The sequence below is a fragment of the Oryx dammah genome, unplaced genomic scaffold (assembly GCF_014754425.2).
Source record: "Oryx dammah isolate SB20612 unplaced genomic scaffold, SCBI_Odam_1.1 HiC_scaffold_27, whole genome shotgun sequence".
Lineage (NCBI taxonomy): Eukaryota > Metazoa > Chordata > Mammalia > Artiodactyla > Bovidae > Oryx > Oryx dammah.
In genome coordinates, this window is record NW_024070211.1 from 83,233,749 (window position 1) to 83,259,639 (window position 25,891).

General features: G+C 39.8%; 1 protein-coding gene across 3 annotated transcripts in view; it reads right to left on the reverse strand.

Moving 5' to 3' along the window:
• The window catches only part of GTDC1 (glycosyltransferase like domain containing 1), a 347,990-nt gene that overhangs the window by 71,695 nt on the left and 250,404 nt on the right, over nucleotides 1-25,891 (reverse strand). For 2 of the 3 annotated variants that reach the window (XM_040228395.1, XM_040228394.1), the window contains one exon: nucleotides 576-908. The exons of the other annotated variant lie outside the window; for it this stretch is intronic. In XM_040228395.1, coding sequence (XP_040084329.1) covers nucleotides 576-908 — 333 coding nt within the window. The remainder of the gene's footprint in view (nucleotides 1-575; nucleotides 909-25,891) is intronic. 3 annotated transcript variants of the gene reach the window in all.

Genomic DNA, 25,891 nt, shown 5'->3' on the forward strand with positions numbered 1-25,891 from the left:
GGTTAAGTTTATGAGTTTATATTTGGTGCGATTACACACTGCAATTGATTCTCCTCTGTTTAGAAAAGAGTCTATCGGAAAGCATTTTCCTTAGCACAGTGTAGAGGCATTTGAGAGAAGGAAAACAGGTTTATGTGTACTGACATATTTTATGATAAGTGAAATAAAGGCATCTAGTTGAAACTGGTCAAATTAGTAAATAATGGAAACTGGTTTTGTTTTAATGGTAACACTTTGTTAGCAATGTGGAGATATAAAATAGTGTTGTGGTAACAGAATATATAAAAACATGGAATCCTATTTTTACACTTTGAAACTTCTTGAACAAGGTTTGGTTTCCTAGAAGTACCGAGCTGCTACTGTTGAAGAAGTCACTGCAAATTGCTGTACGTGATTCAAATTTAACCTAAGTACACAAGCATAAATATAAAGACACTGAGTGGTGCCATCCTGGCACCCCCTTGAAATGATCTTTTTCTAAAGCTATCAGGACAACAAATTACTAAGTCAATCATCAGAATGTATTTTCTATTACCAGTTCAACAATTTACTAAATTGGTATGTCTTACACTTACCACCTGTGAGGCCAGACAATATGTAATGGTCTTTGCTGATCATCAGTTTCAGCCGAAATGTCACACTGATTTTGTTTATGTTCCCCATGATGTGTGCTTGAATCATCTGAGGAGTTGAATGTTTTCAAGTATGACTCCTGTCTTACAGAGCAACCCAGGCTTTCTTGTTGTGCAGCATCACCGGGTCCAGACTTTGAATCAAAACTCTTCAATAAATTCTCAGAACCTCTCTGCTCCTGTTGGAAAGGAAGGGCCATGGACGGAGCAGTGCCACCATTTTCTTTAAGGCTGAGTATCTTCTGTAAATGGGCTGCTTTGTGCTTGGGCATGAATCTATTACAAAAGGAAAAAGCAGTATACTTTTAGTGAAAATACTATTTAAAATTTGTTCTTTACTTTTCTGTAAAGTAAAGAACAGGACATGAAGATGGTATATAAAAACTAAGGGAAAAAAAACTAAAGATATAACAAAAATTCTACAAAGAGTGCAAAAAAGCAGTAGTCATCATGAGAAAGTTCAAAAGTTTGACATTAGACTGTCTTTGAATGGTTTCCAAAGAGTTTCTATGGCTATATAATCTGCCTTGCATATACCATAAAAAATAAGAGTAGAGCAACAGTTTAGCACTCTCTCTTTCCTTGTCTTTCTGGAGTTTTGAGTTTTCTAGTTACAACATGACCCAGTGTTTATTTTCAAGACAAATCTATTCATTAACCTACAAAAATGCTTGGAGCTTCCTTGATTAACACTGAGCATTTCTGCTCACATGACTCTTCTATACTCCTGGGCGCCTGTACACAATTTTTATTTAATTGACTTTGCTAATATTTCTTGAAGTATGTTTTTTTCGTCACCATCTCACTCCTTCCTTCCCATAATACTTCACCATGGAGCTTTCAATGCCTGCTACTTATGGGCAGAAGCAACCGCATAAAATGAAACCAAGGAATTCACCACGTACTAACGAGTAAGCTGGTAGACAGAGAGGGAGATGGGCATGAGAACGTTCAACTAACCAGTGTTGGAACACCATGTATCAAGAATGGACGTTCTAACTTAAAACTGAGAACTAGAGATTAATTCTGACTTGGAAATCAGTAAGGGCTTTTAGTCGACTGATTCTGAAAGGCAGAGAAGGGGAAGTTCTGAACTGAGGGAGCATTGTGATCAAAGGAAAAGGGTGTGAAAGAGAATGAACCCTTCCAGGATTAAGATGCAAGCCAAAGAGTCTGGGGCCAGGTCCTGGGGTCTAAGGTCTAGAGAGGCCATCTGGGGCCAGACAACCAGGGTGTCCTCAGGGGCCCTAAGGCTCATCCAGAGACTTGGCGCCTTCCCTGGATGGAAGAGAAATGGAAAGCACATGCATGTCAGGCCAGGTGAGGAAGAAGAACCATAGAATCAAGGAAAGCAACGAGGAACATCTGGAAGAACAGAAAGAAATCTGAGAGTAACACCACACTACTGAAGTGAATTAAGAGCTCCTAAAGAATGTGTGGAAAAAGAACTAGGAGCTCTTAAAACTGTTAAAGAAAAAAAAAAAAAGAGGGTGCGTGTGTAAAGCACTACAGAGGTGCTATAGCACCAGAAACAAGAGGGAGATTTTGGTTCTGTTATGAAGTAGATCATGAGTCTCCCAGGTGACCAAGTGGTAAAGAATCTGCCTGTCAATGCAGGAGATGCAGGCAACGCAGAGCTGATCCCAGGGTTGGAAGGATCCCCTTCAGAAGGAAATGACAACTCGCTCCAATATTCTCTCTTGAGAAATGCCATGAACAGAGGAGCCTGGCAGGCTACAGTCCAAAGGGCTGCAAGGAGTCAGATGCAACTAAGTGACTAAACAACAACAAGGGAGTCAATTACTGGTTACTCCCAGGGCAGTTCATGTTGAGGGCATGGTGGCGGAGGGAGAAACTAGATGCTGGTTAGGGAGTGAGCACAGGGGGAGAGGGGCAGAGAAAAGGAGAGTGGGGAAGGCAAGGTCAAGTTCTCTTTAATGGGGCAGGTGTCCAAAGGAGTATTCAACTGGGGGTACTTGCCCAGGGAAGGGAGCAGGATCCCAAGGAAACAGAAAAGTCTTACAAGATGGAAGTAGGAAAAGAAGAAGCTGTGATATTGGCAGGCAGCTTGCTGTGGAAGGGAAGTAGGACCTTATTCCAGAGAATGTACTGAACTTTCTTACAAAGTTGAGAGGGAAGAAGAGAAAAAGAGTATTGATTTAAAAGCAGTTTGATGGCAAATGCAGAATCTAATGCATCCTCAGAGTTGGATGAGACTATCTATTTCAAGTGAGGTGAGGAGGGGTAGAGTTAGAGCTTAAGGGAGCTGAGGGGTCAGAATATCACTGTGGAGTGGCGAAGGGCCATCACTAGTCCTGAAAGTAAGGGAGCATGAACCACACACAGAATAGTGGGGGTTCTGCTGCGACCTGGAAATCCAGTCTGGCTGTAGTATGCTGTGTTCATATCAAAAGCTTGATGTGGGGGCATCTGTGCTTGTTCCATAAGGCCTTTCCGGAAAAATCACCTACGTATATATATAATCCACCTACCTGCATCAGAGGGCAGACACACTGAAACCATACTCACAGAAAACTAGTCAATCTAATCACACTAGGACCACAGCCTTGTCTTACTCAATGAAACCAAGCCATGCCTGCGGGGCAACCCAAGACGGGCAGGTCATGGTGGAGAGGTCTGACAGAATGTGGTCCACTGGAGAAGGGAATGGCAAGCCACTTCAGTATTCTTGCCTTGAGAACCCCATGAACAGTAGGAAAAGGCAAAATGATAGGATACTAAAAGAGGAACTCCCCAGGTCATTAGGTGCCAAATATGCTACTGGAGATCAGTGGAGAAATAACTCCAGAAAGAATGAAGGGATGGAGCCAAAGCAAAAACAACACCCAGTTGTGGATGTGACTGGTGATAGAAACAAGGTCCGATGCTGTAAAGAGCAACATTGCATAGGAACCTGGAATGTCAGGTCCATGAATCAAGGCAAATTGGAAGTGATCAAACAAGAGATGGCAAGAGTGAATGTCGACATTCTAGGAATCAGCGAACTAAAATGGACTGGAATGGGTGAATTTAACTCAGATGACCATTACATCTACTACTGCAGGCAGGAATCCCTCAGAAAAATGGAGTAGCTATCATGGTCAACAAGAGTCCAAAATGCAGTACTTGGATGCAATCTCAAAAATGACAGAATGATCTCTGTTCGTCTCCAAGGCAAACTGTTCAATATCACAGTTATCCAAGTCTCCTGGAGAAGGAAATGGCAATCCACTCCAGTATTCTTGCCTGGAGAATCCCACAGACGGAGAACTCTAGTAGGTTACAGTCCATGGGGTCGCAAAGAATCGGACACGACTGAGTGACTTCACCTTCACCTTCATGCCCCAACTAGTAACGCTGAAGAAACTGAAGTTGAATGGTTTTATGAAGACCTACAAGATCTTTTAGAACTAACACCCCCAAAAGATGTCCTTTTCATTATAGGGGACTGGAATGCAAAAGTAGGAAGTCAAGAAACACCTGGAGTAACAGGCAAATTTGGCCTTGGAATGCAGAAAGAAGCAGGGCAAAGACTAACAGAGTTTTGCCAAGAAAATGCACTGGTCATAGCAAACACCCTCTTCCAACAACACAAGAGAAGACTTTGCACATGGACATCACCAGATGGTCAACACCGAAATCAGATTGATTATATTCTTTGCAGCCAAAGATGGAGAAGCTCTATAGAGTCAACAAAAACAAGACCAGGAGCTGACTGTGGCTCAGATCATGAACTCCTTATTGCCAAATTCAGACTTAAATTGAAGAAAGTAGGGAAAACCACTAAACCATTTAGGTATGACCTAAATTAAATCCCTTATGATACAGTGGGAGTGAGAAATAGATTTAAGGGTCTAGAGCTGATAGATAGAGTGCCTGATGAATTATGGAATGAGGTTCGTGACATTGTACAGGAGATAGGGATCAAGACATCCCCATGGAAAAGAAATGCAAAAAAGCAAAATGGCTGTCTGGGGAGGCCTTACAAATAGCTGTGAAAAGAAGAGAGGCGAAAAGCAAAGGAGAAAAGGAAAGATATAAGCATCTGAATGCAGAGTTCCAAAGAACAGCAAGAAGAGATAAGAAAGCCTTCTTCAGTGATCAATGCAAAGAAATAGAGGAAAACAACAGAATGGGAAAGACTAGAGATCTCTTCAAGAAAATTAGAGATACCAAGGGAACATTTCATGCAAAGATGGGCTCGATAAAGGACAGAAATGGTCTGGACCTAACAGAAGCAGAAGATATTAAGAAGAGGTGGCAAGAATACACGGAAGAACTGTACAGAAAAGATCTTCATGACCCAGATAATCATGATGATGTGATCACTAATCTAGAGCCAGACATCTTGGAATGTGAAGTCAAGTGGGCCTTAGAAAGCATCACTACGAACAAAGCTAGTGGAGGTGACGGAATTCCAGTTGAGCTGTTTCAAATCCTGAAAGATGATGCTGTGAAAGTGCTGCACTCAATATGCCAGCAAATTTGGAAAACTCAGTAGTGGCCACAGGACTTGAAAAGGTCAGTTTTCATTCCAATTCCAAAGAAAAGCAATGCAAAAGAATGCTCAAACTACCTCACAATTGCACTCATCTCACATGCTAGTAAAGTAATGCTCAAAATTCTCCAAGCCAGGCTTCACCAGTATGTGAACCGTGAACTCCCTAATGTTCAAATGTTTTAGAAAAGGCAGAGGAACCAGAGATCAAATTGCCAACATCCGCTGGATCATGGAAAAAGGAAGAGAGTTCCAGAAAAACATCTATTTCTGCTTTATTGACGATGCCAAAGCCTTTGACTGTGGGGATCACAATAAACTGTGGACAATTCTGAAAGAGATGGCAATACCAGACCACCTAACCTGCCTCTTGAGAAATCTGTATGCAGGTCAGGAAGCAACAGTTAGAACTGAACATGGAACAACAGACTGGTTCCAAATAAGAAAAGGAGTACGTCAAGGCTGTATATTGTCACCCTGCTTATTTAACTTACATGCAGAGTACATCATGAGAAACGCTGGACTGGAAGAAACACAAGCTGGAATCAAGATTGCCAGGAGAAATATCAATAACCTCAGATGTGCAGATGACACCACCCTTATGGCAGAAAGTGAAGAGGAGCTAAAAAGCCTCTTGATGAAAGTGAAAGAGGAGAGTGAAAGAGTTGGCTTAAAGCTCAACATTCAGAAAATGAAGATCATGGGATATGGTCCCATCAATTCATGGGAAACAGATGGGGAAACAGTAGAAACAGTGTCAGACTTTATTTTTTGGGGGCTCCAAAATCACTGCAGATGGTGACTGCAGCCATGAAATTAAAAGACTCTTACTCCTTGGAAGAAAAGTTATGACCAACCTAGATAGCATATTCAAAAGCAGAGACATTACTTTGCCGACTAAGGTCTGTCTAGTCAAGGCTATGGTTTTTCCTGTGGTCATGTATGGATGTGAGAGTTGGACTGTGAAGAAGGCTGAGCGCTGAAGAATTGATGCGTTTGAACTGTGGTGTTGGAGAAGATTCTTGAGGGTCCCTTGGACTGCAAGGAGATCCAACCAGTCCATTCTGAAGGAGATCAGCCCTGGGATTTCTTTGGAAGGCATCATGCTAAAGCTGAAGCTTCAGTACTTTGGCCACCTCATGCGAAGAGTTGACTCATTGGAAAAGATTCTGATGATGGAAAGATTGGGGGCAGGAGGAGAAGGGGACGACAGAGGATGAGATGGCTGGATGGCATCACTGACTCGATGGACGTGAGTATGACTGAACTCTGGGAGTTGGTGATGGACAGGGAGGCCTGGCGTGCTGCGATTCATGGGGTCGCAAAGAGTCGGACATGACTGAGCGACTGAACTGAAATTGAACTGAAACCTGCCCACCACCCATGCAATGTCATAAGCAGATGAAGCAGATATTGCATAGAGACCGATAAAACTCAAAGAATGGGGCTAACCCCCTTGGTATGCTCCCATAAAATAATACATTAATTCTTGATTTAAAATGAAAGAGATGGGAAAAGAATGTAACTGTGTGTATATATGTGTGTGTGTGAAGTCATCAGTAGTGTCCGACTCTTTGCAATCCTGTGGACTGTAGCCCGCCAGGCTCCTCTGTCCATGGGATTCTCCAGGCAAGAATACTGGAGTAGGTTGCCATTTCCTTCTCCAGGGGATCTTCCCAACCCAGGGATGGAACCCGGATCTCCTGCTTTGCAGGCAGACGCTTTATCCTCTGAGCCACCAGGGAAGCCTGTGTGTATATATATATATATGTGTGTGTGTGTGTGTGTGTGTGTGTGTATACACAAAGAGTTGACTCATTGGAAAAGACTGATGCTGGAAGAGATTGGGGGCAGGAGGAGAAGGGGATGACCCAGGATGAGATGGCTGAATGGCATCATGGACTCGATGGACGTGAGTCTGAGTGACCTCCGGGAGATGGTGATGGACAGGGAGGCCTGGCATGCTGTGATTCATGGGGTCGCAAAGAGTCGGACACGACTGAGCAACTGAACTGAACTGAACTGAACTGATACACATATATATAAAACTCAGTCACTTTGCTGTGCACCTGAAAATAACACAGCATTGTAAGTTAATTACATTTTAATTTTTAAGAAGACCTCTGAATAGCTCATTTAGATGATCAGGTTAAGAAAATTTCTTGAATTATAGTGAATGTTGTACCAATTTTTTTTCATCTATGTACTGATCTCTAAAAGCTCAGTGGTCACAACTTCAGTTTTATTAGGTTTTATAATGCTTTAATGAAAAATTAGAGCATTTATTTTTAAAAAATAGAAAGAAATTTGGGCATATACAGATTAGAGTTTCAGATCTCACAGATCCAAAAATCAAGAAGGGAAGTAACCAACTTTCTTACTGAAATAAATTCAAAATACTGAGGAGATTGTAAGGAACTAAAAATCAATAGGAAAGTTTCCATCGATCACCACAAAAGGAAAAAAAAAAAATGACCGTGACAATGTCCTCAACTTCTCTGAAACAAATGGAACACATGGTAAGAAAAAGAACATAGGTACATACATGGAAAACAACAATAAAGCAAGTGGAGTAACCTATTTGTTTATGTCAGATAAAGAGCACCAGGCAAGCTTATAAAGGATTTTAAGAGAATTACAAACTTGGTACGCAAAGAATTCACAATTAAAAAAAAAAAATCAGTGGGGATTGAAACAACATATCTTCATTTTAGAAAACAGTATCATGACCCATCTTGTTAAAAAAAATCCATTTACATTGGCCAGCATGTGAGCAAAATTGAAAATTAAAAGAGATGGGAGATTGGCTACAGGGTTGTAAACAATGGGAATTGGTAACTGACAAGGAATTTAGCTGTGGCAAGGTGCTAGCCTTGCTTTTATTCAACATGTTTCCTAAAGGTTCTCAAGGAAGAACAGAATCCCACTTTAACGTGGGATGTGAATGTCTGACTTGATAGGTGGTTGTGAATAAGGACATGGGAAGATGTGGAATATCAATATGGACAGAAATCCAAAACTCAGCTTATTAACATTATGAAATTGACAAAATAAAAATGAACCTGAATGCAGTAGGACACATTGAAAAGATTATTTGGATTTCCTGGAATTTGACCAGATGAGTCTGTGTGCTGACTGCACCAGCAAACTCATGCTGCTAAGTTATGGAACATGATCTACAGCGAAGGGAGAGACCAAGGCTGTGGGTGCAGAAATACTGTGCAAAAGCTGATTTCATCAGAGGCACCTGATAACTCTATATGTTTGAAAATTAGAGAGTTTTTAGAAGAGCAATAATAATGATTAAGGCAATGGGAGAATTGATTTATGATGACAGATTAAAGGAGCTAAATATGAATAGCCTGGTTAAGTGACAACTAGAGGGGTACATAATAGGAGTCTCCAAGGAAAGGGTGTAATTATTTATCTGGATACAGCGGGGTATAACTAGGAGTAATGAGATGAAATTAAGAATGGGAAAATTTAAGCTGAATTTCAAGAAAAAAGTCCCTGATGGTGTAAATTATTAGCTCATGGAATAAATTCCCTATGGAAATGCTATAGCTGGGGAAACTTCATAATAGAACTGGACAAAATACCAATAAATAATATAAGTAATAATCCAGTACTTGAAAGAGGTGGTTACATGCTATGCTTTCCTTGTTGACTATATCTTCTCATATTTTTCTTTAATAATCTATTTAGAGTGATTGTTACCCAAAGAAGTATTTAGACAATTGTCTAAATCTGAAAGGGAATATGTCCTTTAGGTGAGTGAGGCTAAAATTGCTTTAGTTTTCATATACTCTGCAGTAGTAAGCAGAAATAATTTTTTACTACTTTGTTTTAGCAGAGCTGGTCTTGAAGCAAGCTGGACAAACATATTACTGTTTCTAAAAAATAAAACAATCCTCATCTACCATCCTACACAGTCTATTCTGATTCTCTGTGCCACGAAGCTCATATTTTCAGACATGTTTAATATAAACAATTTATTGCCATAATAGAAATCAAAAACTTTATTTCAGCTTTTCTAAATGTAGCTCTATGGTCAATTACTTCACATCAATACCATGATCAAATAGGCATAATACTAACAAGCAGTTTGCTTAATAATAGTCACCACACTAATTAACCCATCCAGAATGTTCTTAATCAGATGCTATTTGTAATGTACAGTTTAAGAGAAAGCTGGCAATAAATGGTTCTATGCTAAAAAAGAAAATAATACCTTACTGATGGGGTGATACTGGCTTTTTTATAGAAGTGGACAGAATGTTTGCACTATCCTGGCGGGAACTTAATGAAGTAACTATGCAAATAGGCACATGTCTGAACACTTCCTTTCTTCTCCCCAGCTCCAACTCTGGTGGAGGTGCTAATGAGAAGAGGAGAGGTACTGAGGTAAGAAGGGAAGAGGAGAAAGGAAAGAAGAAAACCAGTGAGCTGCCTTCTAAAGCATATGCCAGGTTTGCATTTTATCATCCCCCTGATTTTTTACAAAGTCTTTATTGAATTTTTTTTTACAATATTATGTCTTGGCTTTTTTTGGCTGCGAGGCAGTGGGATCTTAGCTCCCCAACTAGGGATCAAACTTGTACCCTGTACCCTGGAAAGTGAAGCCATAACTACTGGACCTCCAGGAAAATTCCCCACCCACCTCCAATTTTTCTTAAAGAAACGTTCAGTTCAGTTCAGTTTAGTCGCTCAGTAGTATCCGACTCTTTGCGACCCCATGGACTGCAGCATGCCAGGCCTCCCTGTCCATCACCAACTCCCAGAGTCTACCCAAACCCATGTCCACTGAGTCGGTGATGTCATCCAACCATATCATCCTCTGTTGTCCCCTTCTCCTCCTGCCTTCAATCTTGCCCAACATCAGGGTCTTTTCAAATGAGTCAGCTCTTCGCATCAGGTGGCCAAAGTATTAGAGATTCAGCTTCAACATCAGTCCTTCCACTGAACACCCAGGACTGATCTCGTTTAGAATGGACTGGTTGGATCTCCTTGCAGTCCAGGGGACTCTCAAGAGTCTTCTCCAACACCACAGTTCAAAAGCATCAATTCTTCGGCTCTCAGCTTTCTTTATAGTCCAACTCTCACATCCATACGTGACTACTGGAAAAACCATAGCTTTGACTAGACGGACCTTTGTTGACAAAGTAATGTCTCTGCTTTTTAATATGTTGTCTAGGTTCAGTTCAGTTTAGTCTCTCAGTCGTGTCCAACTCTTTGCAACCCCATGAATCGCAGCTCGCCAGGCTTCCCTGTCCATCACCAACTCCCAGAGTTCACTCAGACTCACGTCCATCGAGTCAGTGATGCCATCCAGCCATCTCATCCTCTGTCGTCCCCTTTTCCTTCTGCCCCCAATCCCTCCCAGCATCAGAGTCTTTTCCAATGAGTCTACCTCTTCTCATGAGGTGGCCAAAGCACTGAAGTTTCAGCTTTAGCATCATTCCTTCCAAAGAAATCCCAGGGCTGATCTCCTTCAGAATGGACTGGTTGGATCTGCCCACCTAACTCACAGAATGTCCTTCCTCTTTCCAAATCTCTCAGAAAACCTACTCAACTTTTTTTTTTGTGACATTGTTTTTTATTTTTATTTTTTTTTAATTTATTTATTTGTTTTTAATTTTTACTTTACAATTCTGTATTGGTTTTGGCATAGATTGACATGAAACTTTTTTTTTTTTTTAACTTTTAGAAAGATTCTGATTACTGCAGTCGTTTCCAATCTGTTATTAGCCATAGGACCCCACCCCCAACTTTTTTCCAACCAATAGCCAATCTTTGAAACAGAAGTAGAACCTCCTTTCTGCTGCCTATCTTTCCCCACTTCTGCCCCCAGTTTAGGTCTAGAGGCACTGTCAAAAAACCCAGTATTGTGTTGAGGGATGTTTAAAGACATGGTTTGAATAAGTACTTTCCAGGCCTAAATTTGATTGTTTCCTTGTACCACCCAAAACCAAACATACAAACCTAGCACTGGACCTGTAGGAATGGCCAAATGCCTTATTCAGGTTAGTCTTAAACATAAGATTTGAGAGGACCTTAAGTTGATGCTAGATTGAGGGTAAGCAAAGGAAATGCTCTAGGCTCCTTAGCTAATTTCTGCTGAAGTTGAGAAGCTAGTGTATGTTTAGCTGACTAACAGATAATTGGGGAGAAGGCGATCAAATGAAGCAAGTCAAGTCAAGTGAGGACATTAAGACTGACTCTGTGTTGCTGAAGAGCATGCCATGGCAGAAAAGTATGTCATGTGGACTGTATTGCTTACAAATGTCTTTTTGAGAGATTTCAATAAAAAGTATTCACTACATAAGTTCAACTTATAGAATCTCATAAATTAACACCCACAGATAAGAGTCCACAAGATGGATGATTAAGTTATGCTTCTCAAAGCAAATCTGGAAGATAGCATGTGAAAAAAATGATGCAAATGAGTGAATGATTAAAGAAACAGAGAGACAGCATAACTGCTCAATGATTATTCCAAATATGAAGTCATGAAGAAAGGGGAGAGCCTCAGCAACTGGAATAAGCAAACTGGCAGGCCTGTGGGCCAGACAAGGGGAAAGGATAATGAAGAAGCCCAGCATGTGTCCATGTAGCTCAGGTTGGGTGAGAGAAAGCGCTGTGGCCACCTCTCTAGGCTAAAGTCTCATAAGGCATGATGTGTTCATCACGAGTTTCATGGGAACATGTGTATTACCCTAGAGAAGGGTTTGTGAGAGATCAAGTTTAGGATATGCTGGGTTAAATAAAGTTAGACATTTCTTTACTAGAGAACTTCCCAAAGCACATACTAGTATGTACATAAATATGTTGATTCATTCATTCATTCTTTTCATTCAATAAATATTTATTTAATATCTATTATGTTATGGAAATAATACATTTACTGTTTCCCAAACTTAGCACTCAATGAAACAAGGACAAAGCCCCCACTGCATACACAGAAAGAAGCACCTTAAGAATTAACATTCAATAAAAGATACCCTGGGAAATAGTTCTTGAGACCCTAGGTGGTACATAGCTTGAGTCAAAAAGCATGGGAAACCAGATGGGTGAAGGCATATTTTATATAGTAGGGATGGCAGAAGGAAGGGGGAAATTCATTTTGGCTCCAAATGGTGAAACTGAGCCCAAAAGCCATACACCAAGGCCACCCATCAATAGAGAAAAGGAAGTCTGAAGATACCAGGAAAACTTGTGAAAAAAGTAACAGAAAAAGACATGGTTCAAAGATAATATGGATGACAGCAGAAAAAAATAGATTGCCTGACTTTATCACAGCAATTTCTGTGGATTCCTGGATAGGAACCATATTGAAAACTGAAGAGAAAGGAAAAAGAATCAAAAATAATTTTTCCAAAACCAACTGGGAAGACAAATCCAGGCACTTCAGTGATTGGGTGATTTATAACAAAAATTCATGGGTGATTTATAACAGAAACTATTCACTGTTTCCAAACAATGTGTTGGAAATTAATTACAAAATTAACATTTTTAGAATTTAGCCACATAAGCAAATATCAAAGATAATTAAAAAATCATGTTGCCCACATGTATCCAATATATCACTTATATGGTAAGCAGATTTATATAAACCTATAAAATATAAAAGTAAAGATCTTAATCTAGCATTCTCATGTGTACACGCATACCCCCTATACTTCTTGCCACACTATCTTCACTAAATAAAAGAATCACAAACAAGGAAGTCTATCATAATTAAAACTAGATGTTTGAAGACCACAACATTAAACAAAAAGATTTGTGTTTGGTGGTTGGTTGTAGGATGGCTGCTCTTCTTTACTGGAGATGGCTAAGGGCTAATATTCATAAAATAGATGGCACATGTCAATGAAGGCGGTTTCAACAAGAAACTCCTGGCAGAACATAATTTGAACAAATTTGAATCACACATGAGTCAGTCACAATCCACATGCACAGAGCATAAATGCTTTGGGGGAACAGCCATCCAACACCACCATGGCTGGTTAGGCCACGTCATTTATTTTTTTGATTTTGAATTTATTTTTAATATTTACTTGGATGTGCCTGGTCTTAGTGGCAGCACTCGGGATCTCTGATCTTCATTGAGGCATGTGGGGTTTTTAACTGCGGCATATGGGATCTAGTTCCCTGACCAGGGACGGAACCTGTGCCTCCTGCATTGGAAGCGTGGAGTCTTAGCCACTGAACCATCAGGGAAGTCCCTGGGCCGTGTCATTCAGATGCTCAAGTTCTGTGCCTGAAACAAATTTCAACTTCCATGGTGCAAATTTTCAATGCCAACATGCAACACTGACAGCAGTCTAAGAGGATACTGAGCAGGAGTGTCTTGCTTGGACTACGAAGAATCTGTTTTCTGACAAGATAGGAAAACATGATCCATAGAAACCAACCTCAGTTAAAATTAACAAGCAAACTCTACTTGTTAGTCTGAGAAATGCATGCTGAAACTGAAAGCATATTTATGGTTATCAGACTGGCCTCATTATCCGTGTATGGTCCCGGATATGACACATTTAGTCAAGACAGCATCTTCTCTTGAAGGCTGCCAAAAAGAGAAGTTTCAGCTTCCTCTCTGTTGTTTGAGGTCCATCATTTTCTGATGTCTGTCCTTTAGATAGTTGGCATATACGAATGTCATAAAGAAAAGACAGTTCTTTTCCCATGAGTCTTTCTTTTATACTTTTTTTTTAACCAGCATTTCTAAGAATCATTTCTAAAATCTAATGCATTCCCTTTACCTTATTTATACCATTAATTTACATGGCTTCTTCTGGCAACATAGTTTATGTAATTAGTATTAATTAACTTAAATAATTATGCCTCAATTCCTCATTCTCTTATTTAAAAATTCTTATCAGAGTATAGTTTATTTACAGTGTTGTGTTCATTTCAAGTATACAAGAAGTGAATCAGTTGTACATACACATATATTCACTCATTTTTAGATTCTTTTCCCATATAGGTCACCACAGAATATTAAGTAGAGTTCCTTGTGCTATACAGTAGGTCCTTGTTAGTTATCTGTTTTATATATAGTAGTATGTATATGTCAGTTCAGTTCAGTCGCTCAGTCGTGTCCGACTCTTTGCAACCCCATGGACTGCAGCACGCCAGGCCTCCCTGTCTGTCACCAATTCCTGGAGTTTATTCAACTCATATCCATTGAGTCAGTGATGCCATCCAACCATCTCATCTTCTGTCATCCCCTTCTCTTCCCACCTTCAATCTTTTCCAGCATCAGGGTCTTTTCAAATGAGTCAGTTCTTCGTATCAGGTGGCCAAAGTATTGGAGTTTCAGCTTCAACATCAGTCCTTCCAATGAATATTCAGGACTGACCTCCTTTAGGAAATATGCATGTGTATATGTCAATCTCTTAATTCCAAAGCATTTTAGATTGTATACATTGATAATTGCCTACTGGTATGAGCAATTCTTTTTTATGCAATTTTATAAAATCTCTTTATGATATACTCCTCCCATAGAGAACTTAAGGTCCTTATCAATGTATGAGATTAGGAAAAGCTATGCTGCATGTTGCCACAATCCATGTTTATCAAATCCAGAGCCATCCTTGTGAACATGTGCATACTTACTTTTCATGACTCATGTTCCTCTCCAAAAATTACAAAGAACAACAAAACCCTGTAATTTACACAAGGTTTACTGTAGTAATTCAACACAGTTAACAAAGTTGTAGGCTAAACTGCAAACAGTGCACCTTTATTTTCCTCTCTCTTCTTTAAACATGCTCCACCCGCTGGTGGTTAACTCCCTAAGATCTTAATACTACTTTCCCACTACCCAGGTCCTTCCCTCCTCCTATTACCATGCATCCCTTTGCAGCCTATCCTGGAACTAAGTCCCACTTTGGATCTACCCTGAATCATACTGTGCTCTCCACTCTTGGTTTTCTGGAAACTAACCTTAAATTCCCACAATGTATCAATCACCTTCCCTGCTCAATACATTACACCTTACACCTTTGCAATACCTTAACTGAAGGGAACTAATTACAAATGGGATGATTTCAGGTACACAGTAAGCCTATGAGAAAGATTCTTTTGGGAGGACAGGTGGAGAAATCTCCGTGAAGCACCTTAAAGTAAGTCCATTCAAGCAATGGGTATGTTGAAGAGGGGAGAACTCAGGTGGTATTGGTACAAAGGACTGCATTGGCATTTCCTGTATCTGTGAATTTATACAAATCACTTAATTTCTCTGAAGCTCAGTTTTCTAATCTATGAAATGGGATAATATCTGGTTTTGCAAATTTCTTAAGAAATTTAAAAGAGAGTTGGTATTGATGTGTAGATGAGCTAAGTAATAAGTAAGTCAAAGTTCTGCTTTCTTTGCACTTTATGTAACATCCATACTTAGGGAGTTATTCCTAAGGCCATCTTTGGTAACAGTTGGTTTTCCCAGTTAGGAAATGAGTTACTGTGTTGAATCAGCTAGCAAATATTCATTTGACAAATATCTGAGCTCCCTGTATGAGCAAGAGGTTGTGCCTATATTTACAAAGCTTTTATAGCATACATAGTGATATTTGACACTTATTTTAGTCTCTCAGGCAGAGATTGAAAACTATCCATATTATCTTTAAACTAAATTGTATTTACTGATTCCGCTACTAAAATAAGTTTTCCATTTAAACATAACAATTCGCTCATCATTTGTTTCATTAATAACTCAGAAGTGAAGTTTTAAAAGCATCTATTCATTCACCCCACTTAATTTAATGATAGTATAAAAAAAACAAGTTCCAAAATGTGAATATGAAGTAATTTTTTTCAAGTAAGAGAAAGAGGCTGTTCTACATAGACCCAGCAAGTTGCTTTGTATGGATTAACCAGTACATGTTCACATTACTCTGAGAATCCATATCTTCTATAGCATCAATAAAGCATTGAAGGAAAACTCTAAAAATGATCTCTAGTTATGTTTCCTATTCCACAGATTTTTTTTGGAAGCCATTATTTGGAAGTTGAAAGCAAGACAGTAAAATGTGCTTGTATTGAAGAAAGGATCACTTCCTTCTTTCCAGGCAAAATAAGAATTCCTTTAAGCAGTTTCCAACTGGAGAGTTTCCATTAGAACACGGTATCATTTCATGGGTGCTATGGACTGAAATGTGTTCCCTTAAAATTCATATGTTGAAGACCTAACTGTGAATGTGACTAAGTTTGGAGATAAGAGTCTTTAGGAGGTATGTGTGTGCATGCTAAGTTCCTTCAGTCATGTCCAACTCTTTGTAACCCCATGAACTGTAGCCCGCCAGGCTCCTCTGTCCATGGGATTCTCCAGGCAAGAATACTGGAGTGGGTTGCCATGCCCTCCTCCAGGGGATCTTCCCAAGCCAGGGGATTGAACCTGTGCCTCTTGAGGCTTCTGCATTACAGGTGCATTCTTTACTGCTGAGCCATCGCAGACGCCCTCTTTAGGAGGTAAGAAATAGATGGGGGAACAGTGGACACAGTGGCAGACTATGTTTTTGGGCTCCAAAATCAATGCAGATGGTGACTGCAGCCATGAAATTAAAAGATGCTTACTCCTTGGAAGGAAAGTTATGGCCAACCTAGATAGCATATTCAAAAGCAGAGATATTTGCCAACAAAGGTCCGTCTAGTCAAGGCTATGGTTCTTCCAGTGGTCGTGTATGGATGTGAGAGTTGGACTATGAAGAAAGCTGAGCACTGAAGAAAGAATTGATACTTTTGAACTGTGTTGGAAAAGACTCTTGAGAGTCCCTTGGACTGCAAGGAGATCCAACCAGTCCATTCTGAAGGAGATCAGTCCTGGGTGTTCTTTGGAAGGACTGATGCTAAAGCTGAAACTCCAATACTCTGGCCACCTCATGTGAAGAGTTGACTCATTGGAAAAGACTGATGCTGGGAGGGATTGCAGGCAGGAGAAAGGGACGACAGAGGATGAGATGGCTGGATGGCATCACCAACTCAATGAACATGAGTCTGAGTGAACTCTGGGAGTTGGTGATGGACAGGGAGGCCTGGCATGCTGCAGTTCATGGTGTTGCAAAGAGTCGGACACGACCGAGCGACTGAACTGAACTGAGAGTTAAATAAGGGCATAAGGACTGTGCCATAATCCAATAGGACAATGTGGCCTTAAAAGAAGAGGAGGAGATCTCTTTCTCTCCCCGGCCACATGTGAGGATGCAGCCAGAACACAGCCATCTGCAAAACTGTAAGACAGCTCTCCTCAGAACTAGCTATTCTAGCACCCTCAGCTCAGACTTCCAGCCTCCATAACTGTAAAATAAGATCTGCTGTTTAAACCACCAAGTCTATGGTATTTTGTTATGGCAACCCGAGATGATGAATACAACGAGACATTATTGTGGAAAAGAGGAGAGAGTCAATGCTGAGATGAGTGAAATTTCCTGAACAGAGTATCAGGAAAATGATGGATTAGGAGGTGCCATATCCATGTTGACAGATAGTGACAACAGAAGAATACTGTACGGGAAGAGAGAGCTGACCATCACAACTGACAAGAGAATCTAGGGGATGAAAAGAAGAAAATGTGTGAACTTTCTTGTGAAACAAAAATGTTCCTTTTATTTATTTATTTATTTTTACTAAAAATGAATTTTAAAAGTATAGAAAATTGAGTTTAGGAGAGAATTATTCTTAAGTTTGTGCAGTTGTGAAGATATTTACTTAATCTCTTTAACCTTGGGTTTTCTCATATATTCAGTGAAAATGAGACCAGTCCCTTAAACTTCTCAGGGAAGTAGCAGGATCAAATTTCTAATCTAATTTATTGATTATCTTATGATTATTAGGAGGCAAAAAGGTACACTGGATCAGGCAGGTCTCTAGGTATGTCACACAGTTTTCAATTCAGGACTCTGCCACTTACTAGCTGCCTTGGGGAAAGAGCTTTCTCTCAATCAGCTACCCCAGCTGTAAAATGGGGTTAATAACAATGCTGCTGTGCCGAGTTCTGTTTTCCATGTTGTGTGCCACCTAGTAAGAGGTCAGTAAATACCATCATTTTTTATTTTTGATAATAATGAAGATCATCATCACTCTGTTGTTATGGTTACTAAAGAGACAACGTTCTAAAGTCCAGTTTCTGACTCAACTGGCCCTTTCACAGTTAAACTACTTATAAAATCTGAGATCCATGCCTTTTGCAAGATGCATTTTTCTTGTTAACTCTCACAGGTTTACACCTAGCCATCCATTTAAGGCAGGCATTTTAATATGTTACCTTATTTTCATTTGTATAATAATCAAAGATTTGTTCTCTGCCTAGAGGCACATTAATTACAAAAAGGCTCAATGTTATAAATCAAATATATTCCTCCCTTCATACTATTTGTTTCCTTTTTTCTACCTTAAGCTTTTCCTTGTCCTTCCTTTTATTTCTTCATTTTTCTAACTGAGAGTTTTCATCTTTCCCCTTCTTAAAGCTGCATAAACCAGAAAACTAAAACCAGGAAATTTAAAACATCAGTTTCCAGGTCTCTGAAGCATGAACAGATGGGCATCAAAAATCCAGTCCTTTTTTTTTTTTTCCTTTTTCATTTGCCTACCCACAACCTGAATAAATCAAAATTACCAGCAAATCCAACTTCCAGCACACCCCATTCCCCACCACTTTGTTTTGCTACCACATTAAATGCTACAGCACTAAGTACTGATTCACTTCAAGTTCTGGTTGTACCGTTGTCTAAAATTTTTAAGCCACAAAAACTGTCTTTATTCTGAACTAATATTTGAAGATATAATTTTGTTAATTTTACATCTGAAATAAAGTCTTTAAATGTACAAAGCGAGTGTATAAGCGCTTCCACTTTCTTCAGGTTCTCTATGGTTTCCAGTACTTCTAAGTTTGGAAAAGAGGTTGTAAAAATATAACAGATAGGTAAACTGCTTAGCTATTACTAGAATATAACCAAGGTTTGAAGGTAAAGAAAGACTTAAACACTCAGTGAAAATACTGAGTGAGACAGGTCAGAACAAAAAACCTCATTCAACATTTAAACAAATCAGAATGCCTACTATGTGGAAAATATGATGCTGTGAAAGTGCTGCACTCAATATGCCAGCAAGTTTGGAAAACTCAGCAGTGGCCACAGGACTGGAAAAGGTCAGTTTTCATTCCAATCCCAAAGAAAGGCAATGCCAAAGAATGCTCAAACTATTGCACAATTGCACTCATCTCACACACTAGCAAAGTCATGCTCAAAATTCTCCAAGCCAGGCTTTAACAATACATGAACTGAGAACTTCCAGATGTTCAACTTAGATTTAGAAAAGGCAGAGGAACCAGAGATCAAATTGCCAACATCCACTGGATCACTGAATAAGCAAGAGTTCCAGAAAAACATCTACTTCTGCTTTATTGACCATGCCAAAGCCTTTGACTGTGTAGATCACCACAAACTGTGGAAAGTTCTGAAAGAGATGGGAATACCAGACCACCTGACCTGCCTGTTGAGACATCTGTATGGAGGTCAGGAAGCAACAGTTAGGACTGGACATGGAACAACAGACTCGTTCCAAACTGGGAAAGGAGTACATAAAGGATGTACATTGTCACTCTGCTTATTTAATTTATATGCAGAGTACATCATGAGAAATGCTGGGCTGGATGAAGCACAAGCTGGAATCAAAATTGCTTGGAGAAATATCAATAACCTCAAATATGCAGATAACACCACACTTATGGTAGAAAGCAAAGAACTAGAGAGCCTCTTGATTGAAGTGAAAGAGGAGAGTGAAAAAGTTGGCTTAAAACTCAACATTCAGAAAGCTAAGATCATGGCATTCGGTCCCATCACTTCATGGTAAAGAATGGGAAACAGTGGAAACAGTGGCAGACTTTTTGTTGAGGCTCTAAAATCACTGCAGATGGTGACTGCAGCCATGAAATTAAAAGAAACTTGCTTCTTGGAAGGAAAGTTATGACCAACCTAGACAGCATATTAAAAAGCAGAGACATTACTTTGCCAACAAAGGTCCATCTAGTCAAAGCAACGGTTTTTCCAGTAGTCATGTATTGATGTGAGAATTGGACTATAAAGAAAGCTGAGTATCAAAGAATTGATGCTTTTGAACTGTGGTATTGGAGAAGACTCTTGAGAGTCCCTTGGACTGCAAGGAGATCCAACCAGTCCATCCTAAAGGAAATCAGTTCTGAATATTCATTGGAAGGACTGATGCTGAAGCGGAAACTCCAATTCTTTGGCCAAGTGATGTGAAGAACTGACTCATTGGAAAAGACCCTGATGCTGGGAAAGATTGAGGGCAGGAGGAGAAGGGGACGACAGAGGATGAGATGGTTAAATGGCATCACCAACTCAGTGGACATGAGTTTGAGTAAACTCTGGTAGTTGGTGATGGACAGGGAGGCCTGGCGTGCTGCAGTCCATGGGGTCACAAAGAGTCAGACATGACTGAGCGACTGAACTGAACTATGTGCAAGGCAAATAGCCAAGATGTCCTCATGGAACACCCAGTGGGGTCGGTGCTCCAGTTAGGGTAGAATTAGATATTATGATGATGATAACCCAGGTCTGCGGAGAGGGTAACACCATGTAAGGCTCTCTAGAGAAAGTGATCTTTCAGCTGAGACCTCCATGATGATTATAGTGTAGTCAAGTGTGAATGTTAAGTGGTGAGTTGTGTTATGAACAACAGCACATGCAAAAAGTCTGGGAATAAAACATAGTACAGGGGTAAAAATGGAGAAAGAAATGGCAACCCACTCCAGTTTTCTTGCCTGGAGAATCCCATGGACGGAGGAGCCTGGTGGGCTACAGTCCATGGGGTTGCAAAGAATTGGATGACCGAAAGCAACTTAGCACAGGGGTTAAAAAAAAAAAATTATATATATATCAGTTCAGTTCAGTTCAGTCGCTCAGTTGTGTCTGACTCTTTGTGACCCCATGAACTGCAGCATGAAAGGCCTCCCTGTCCATCACCATCTCCCGGAGTTCACTCAAACTCATGTCCATCGAGTCGGTGATGCCATCCAGCCATTTCATCCTCTGTCGTCCCCTTCTCCTCCTGCCCCCAATCCCTCCCGGCATCAGGATCTTTTCCAATGAGTTAACTCTTTGCATGACGTGGCCAAAGTACTGGAGTTTCAGCTTTAGCATCAGTCCTTCCAAAGAACATTCAGGACTGATCTCCTTTAGAATGGACTGGTTGGATCTCCTTGCAGCCCAAGGGACTCTCAAGTCTTCTCCAACACCACAGTTCAAAAGCATCAATTCTTTGGTGCTCAACCTTCTTCATACACAAACACTGGAAAAACCATAGCCTTGACTAGATGGACCTTTGTTGGCAAAGTAATGTCTCTGCTTTTCAATATGCTATCTAGGTTGGTCATAACTTTTCTTCCAAGGAGTAAGAGTCTTTTAATTTATATAATATGTGTGTGTGTATATATATATATATATACACACATATATATATACACACACATATATATACACACACACACATATATAGCCAGAGCATTGAGTGGGTATGGATAGAGGTAAAGGTAGGGGAGGAGGAGAACAGAAATGCAAAATGCGGCTAGAGAAATAACCAGGGGGAGGCCTTTCTGCCCTTAATAAGTAAGAGGTTTATAGCCATTTGACAAGTTTCTGATCAGATTGGGTCTGAATAAAAACGCTCAATGACGTGTGAAGACTGTGCTGGGGAAAACATGACAGAACGAACATCACTTTAAAATCCCCCTGATTTTGAATTTCTAATGAAATAATGGTATGAGAATTTTAAGACAGGCATGGACTCTCAGGGACAACAAGAATAACTGAGAAGGATGACAACAGAAGATTCTGAGAGATGGAAAGCAGGTGGATAAGTGGTGTTGAAGCAGTGCGGAGGCAGAACGCTTTAGTAAGTGAGGGTGATTTTGCTTGTGTACATGGTGTTAGCTAGGAAATAGAAGCTCATTTGCTCCAGAGAAACTCTATCCTTCCAATTCCTGGAAGGCTCAGGAATTGGACAAACCAGGTGACCCTGGAGGTGCGGTTGCAGAGCAGAACTGAAAACAGGAGCGGTACCAATTCTATATAAAATGCACTCAAGCCCTCTGGTCTCCCAAAGCCCATGCAGCTGAGCAGGCTCTCTTCTCCCCCACCTCCCTCCTTAGCTGCAGAAAAACTTCCTCACTGGATGATCTGAACCACAGACACCAGGCAAGGGTAAAGGCAAGGGTGAAGAAATTAAATGAAAGGATGTCTATTTATTAATGATGCTTCTCCAGCACTCTTCGCATATTTGGTGCCCAGATAGCTGGAGATTCTCCTTCCAGGAAGTTACAGTAATCTTTCTGGAAAGTAATTGGGCTGACCTAGCAACACTGACATGTGGACATGCCACAATAAAACATCTGAACTACTATGAGAAAGGTCACTGGTCAGTAAGTCCTGTCTCTAAAATTCTAATCATTTTTCAAGGTCTCACCTCAAATATGAACAGAGAGACATGGACCATCAGATATTTGGGGGAAATTTTTAACATAAAGTTAATATGATAAAGCAAACAAACCGAAAAGAGGAACTTAGCAGAAACTGAGACATGGAGAGAAGAAGAAAACTTAAAAAAAAAAAAAATCCTATAATATCAATAATGATAAAATAAGGATTTTTGCATCTATGGAGGGAGAAATAGGATACAATAAGAAAGTATATTTAAGAATAAGAAAGAGTGCTTGTAAATAAAAATATCATAACTGAAAAAAAAATCAACAGAAGAGTTAGAAGATAAAGTTGAGAAACTCTTACAGAAAGCAAAACAAAAATTAAAAAGTCAATAGGAAAAGAGATAACAAAATCAGGTCAATCTTAGGTTCAATAATGATGAATAGGCATTGCAGAACATGCGTACTGAGAAAATCATGGGGGAGAAAAATTTTAAAAAAAAATAGAAAATAACAAAAATCCAACCCATGTAGAATCATTATGGAATTTCAGAAGATCTGGAATAAAAAAAATTAAAAAAAACCCAATACCTTCTGGGAGAGTGAACAGGATAAGTCACATCCAAGTTATCAGAAACAGATGGGAATGAGACTTCTCAATAGGAAGTTCAAAAGTAGAAAACAATGGAACATTACCTCAAACTTGGAGGAAAAATGGTTTTCAATGAAAGGTCAAAACTCTGTTAAGCATTAATTAAATGTGATGCAGGACAAAGCCATTCTCAGACAAGCAAGGTCTTAAGAAATTTTAGCTCCCATATACAATAAAAGACAGAATCAGTATGGATCTAACAAAAACTGAAGATATTAAGAAGAGGTGCAAGAATACATGGAAGAACTGTACAAAAAAGATCTTCACGACCCGGATAATCATGATGGTGTAATCACTCATCTAGAGCCAGACATCCTGGAATGCAAAGTGAAGTGTGCCTTAGGAAGCATCACTACGAACAAAGCTAGTGGAGGTGATGGAATTCCAGCTGAGCTATTTCAAATCCTAAAAGATGATGCTGTGAAAGTGCTGCACTCAATATGCCAGCAAATTTGGAAAACTCAGCAGTGGCCACAGGACTGGAAAAGGTCAGTTTTCATTCTAATCCCAAAGAAAGACAATGCCAAAGAATGTTCAAACTATCACATAACTGTACTCATCTCACATGCTAGCAAAGTAATGCTCAAAATTCTTCAGGCCAGGCTTCAACAGTATGTGAATTGAGAACTTCCAGATGTTCAAGCTGGATTTAGAAAAGAAAAACCAGAGATCAAACTGCCAACATCTGATGGATCATAGTAAAAGCAAGAGAGTTCCAGAAAAACATCTACTTCTGCTTTACTGACTACACCAAAGCCTCTGATTGTGTGGATCTCAACATACTGTGGAAAATTCTGAAAGAGATGGGAGTACCAGATCACGTAACCTGCTTCCTGAAAAATCTATATGAGGGTCAAGAAACAACAGTTAGAACTGGACATGGAAAATGGACTGGTTCCAAATTGGGAAAGGAGTACGTCAAGGCTGTATATTGTCACCCTGCTTACTTAACTTATATGCAGAGTACATCATGTGAAATGCTGGCCTGGATGAAGCACAAGCTGGAATCAAGACAGCCAGGAGAAATATCAATAACCTCAGATATGCATGAGACACCACCCTTAAAGAAAGTGAAGAGGAACTAAAAAGCCTCTTGATGAAAGTGAAAGAGGAGATTAAAAAAGTTGGCTGAAAACTCAGCATCCAGTCCCATCACTCCACGGCAAATAGATGGGAAAACAATGGAAACAGTGACAGACTCTCTTTTCTTGGGCTCCAAAATCACAGCAGATGGTGACTGCAGCCATGAAATTAAGCTTGCTCTATGGAAGAAAAGCTATGACCAATCTAAACAGCATATTAAAAAGCAGAGACATTATTACTTTGCCAACAAAGGTCTGTACAGTCAAAGCTATGGTTTTTCTAGTAGTCACGTATGGATGTTAGAGTTGGACCATAAAGAAGGCTGAGTATCAAAGAACTGATACTTTTGAACTGTGGTGTTAGAGAAGACTCTTGAGAGTCCCTTGGACTGCAAGGAGATCCAACCAGTCCTTCCTAAAGGAGTTTAGTCTTGGGTGTTCATTGGAAGGACTGATGTTGAAGCTGAAACTCCGATACTTTGGCCACCTGATGTGAAGAACTGACTCATTGGAAAAGACCCTGATGCTGGGAAAGATTGAAGGCAGGAGGAGAAGGGGACGATAGAGGATGAGATAGTTGGATGGCTTCACTGACTTGATGGACATGAGTTTGAGCAAGCTCCAGGAGTTGGTGATGGACAGGGAAGCTTGGTGTGTTGCAGTCCACGAGGTCACAAAGCACTGGACACAGCTGAGTGACTGAACTGAGATACATTTCTTGAGGAGGTACTGGTGGATATACCCCCACTAGAATGAGAAAGCAAAAGAAGAGAAAAATGGGGGATCCAGAGAATAGTTGACTCAAGTGTCCAGGGACCAACAAGAATGAACAGGAGCAGGAGAATCTAGGCCTCCAAGATAGAGGTGTGCAAGGAAAACAATGGAAATGATAAGCTTCCTGATGTGTCTGACCATATTAAAAAAAATAGTGATGGTTTCAGAGCTGGGAATGGGTTTGTGATAATGACACAGAAATCAAGCAAAAAGAAAACTAAAGCAATACTTACCTCCAGGAAATAGTGAAGAGTTGTTCAGGAAAGGAAACCTCATTACAGAAAACAGTGATGCTCAAAAGGGAACAACTTTATATAGTGATAATGCTATAGATGCAGAGTATTTAATGAACCAAAAGTTGAGATATAGAAGGCTAGGGAGAGTGAAAATGTGTATGTGTGCTTCCATGTGTACGCTCATACTGTAAGAGAGCTAACTAAATCACCATTTCTACTGGTTGGAAAGTCAACAGACAATATCTCATATTTTAAAACATCAAAATATAGCAAGATAAGAAACAAAAGTTCTGTTAAGTGGTAGCCTCAGTGCGGGAGGGAGGTTGAGGTGGGATGAACTGGGGAAAGGAATTTTGCTTTATCTTACAGATCTTTTTTGCACCCTCTAACCTTTTAAAATCAAATATATATGTATTAGTTTGAGAATTCATGACTTAATTGATAATCTCTAGAAATTTCTTATCAAAATCTCATTGATTTTTGCTTCTAATATTTTCTATAATTTTCCTTCTGAAACTTCTACTAGATATATACAGAATTCTTACTGTTTTATTTCTTAAGATCTAGCTTCTAGATCACTAGT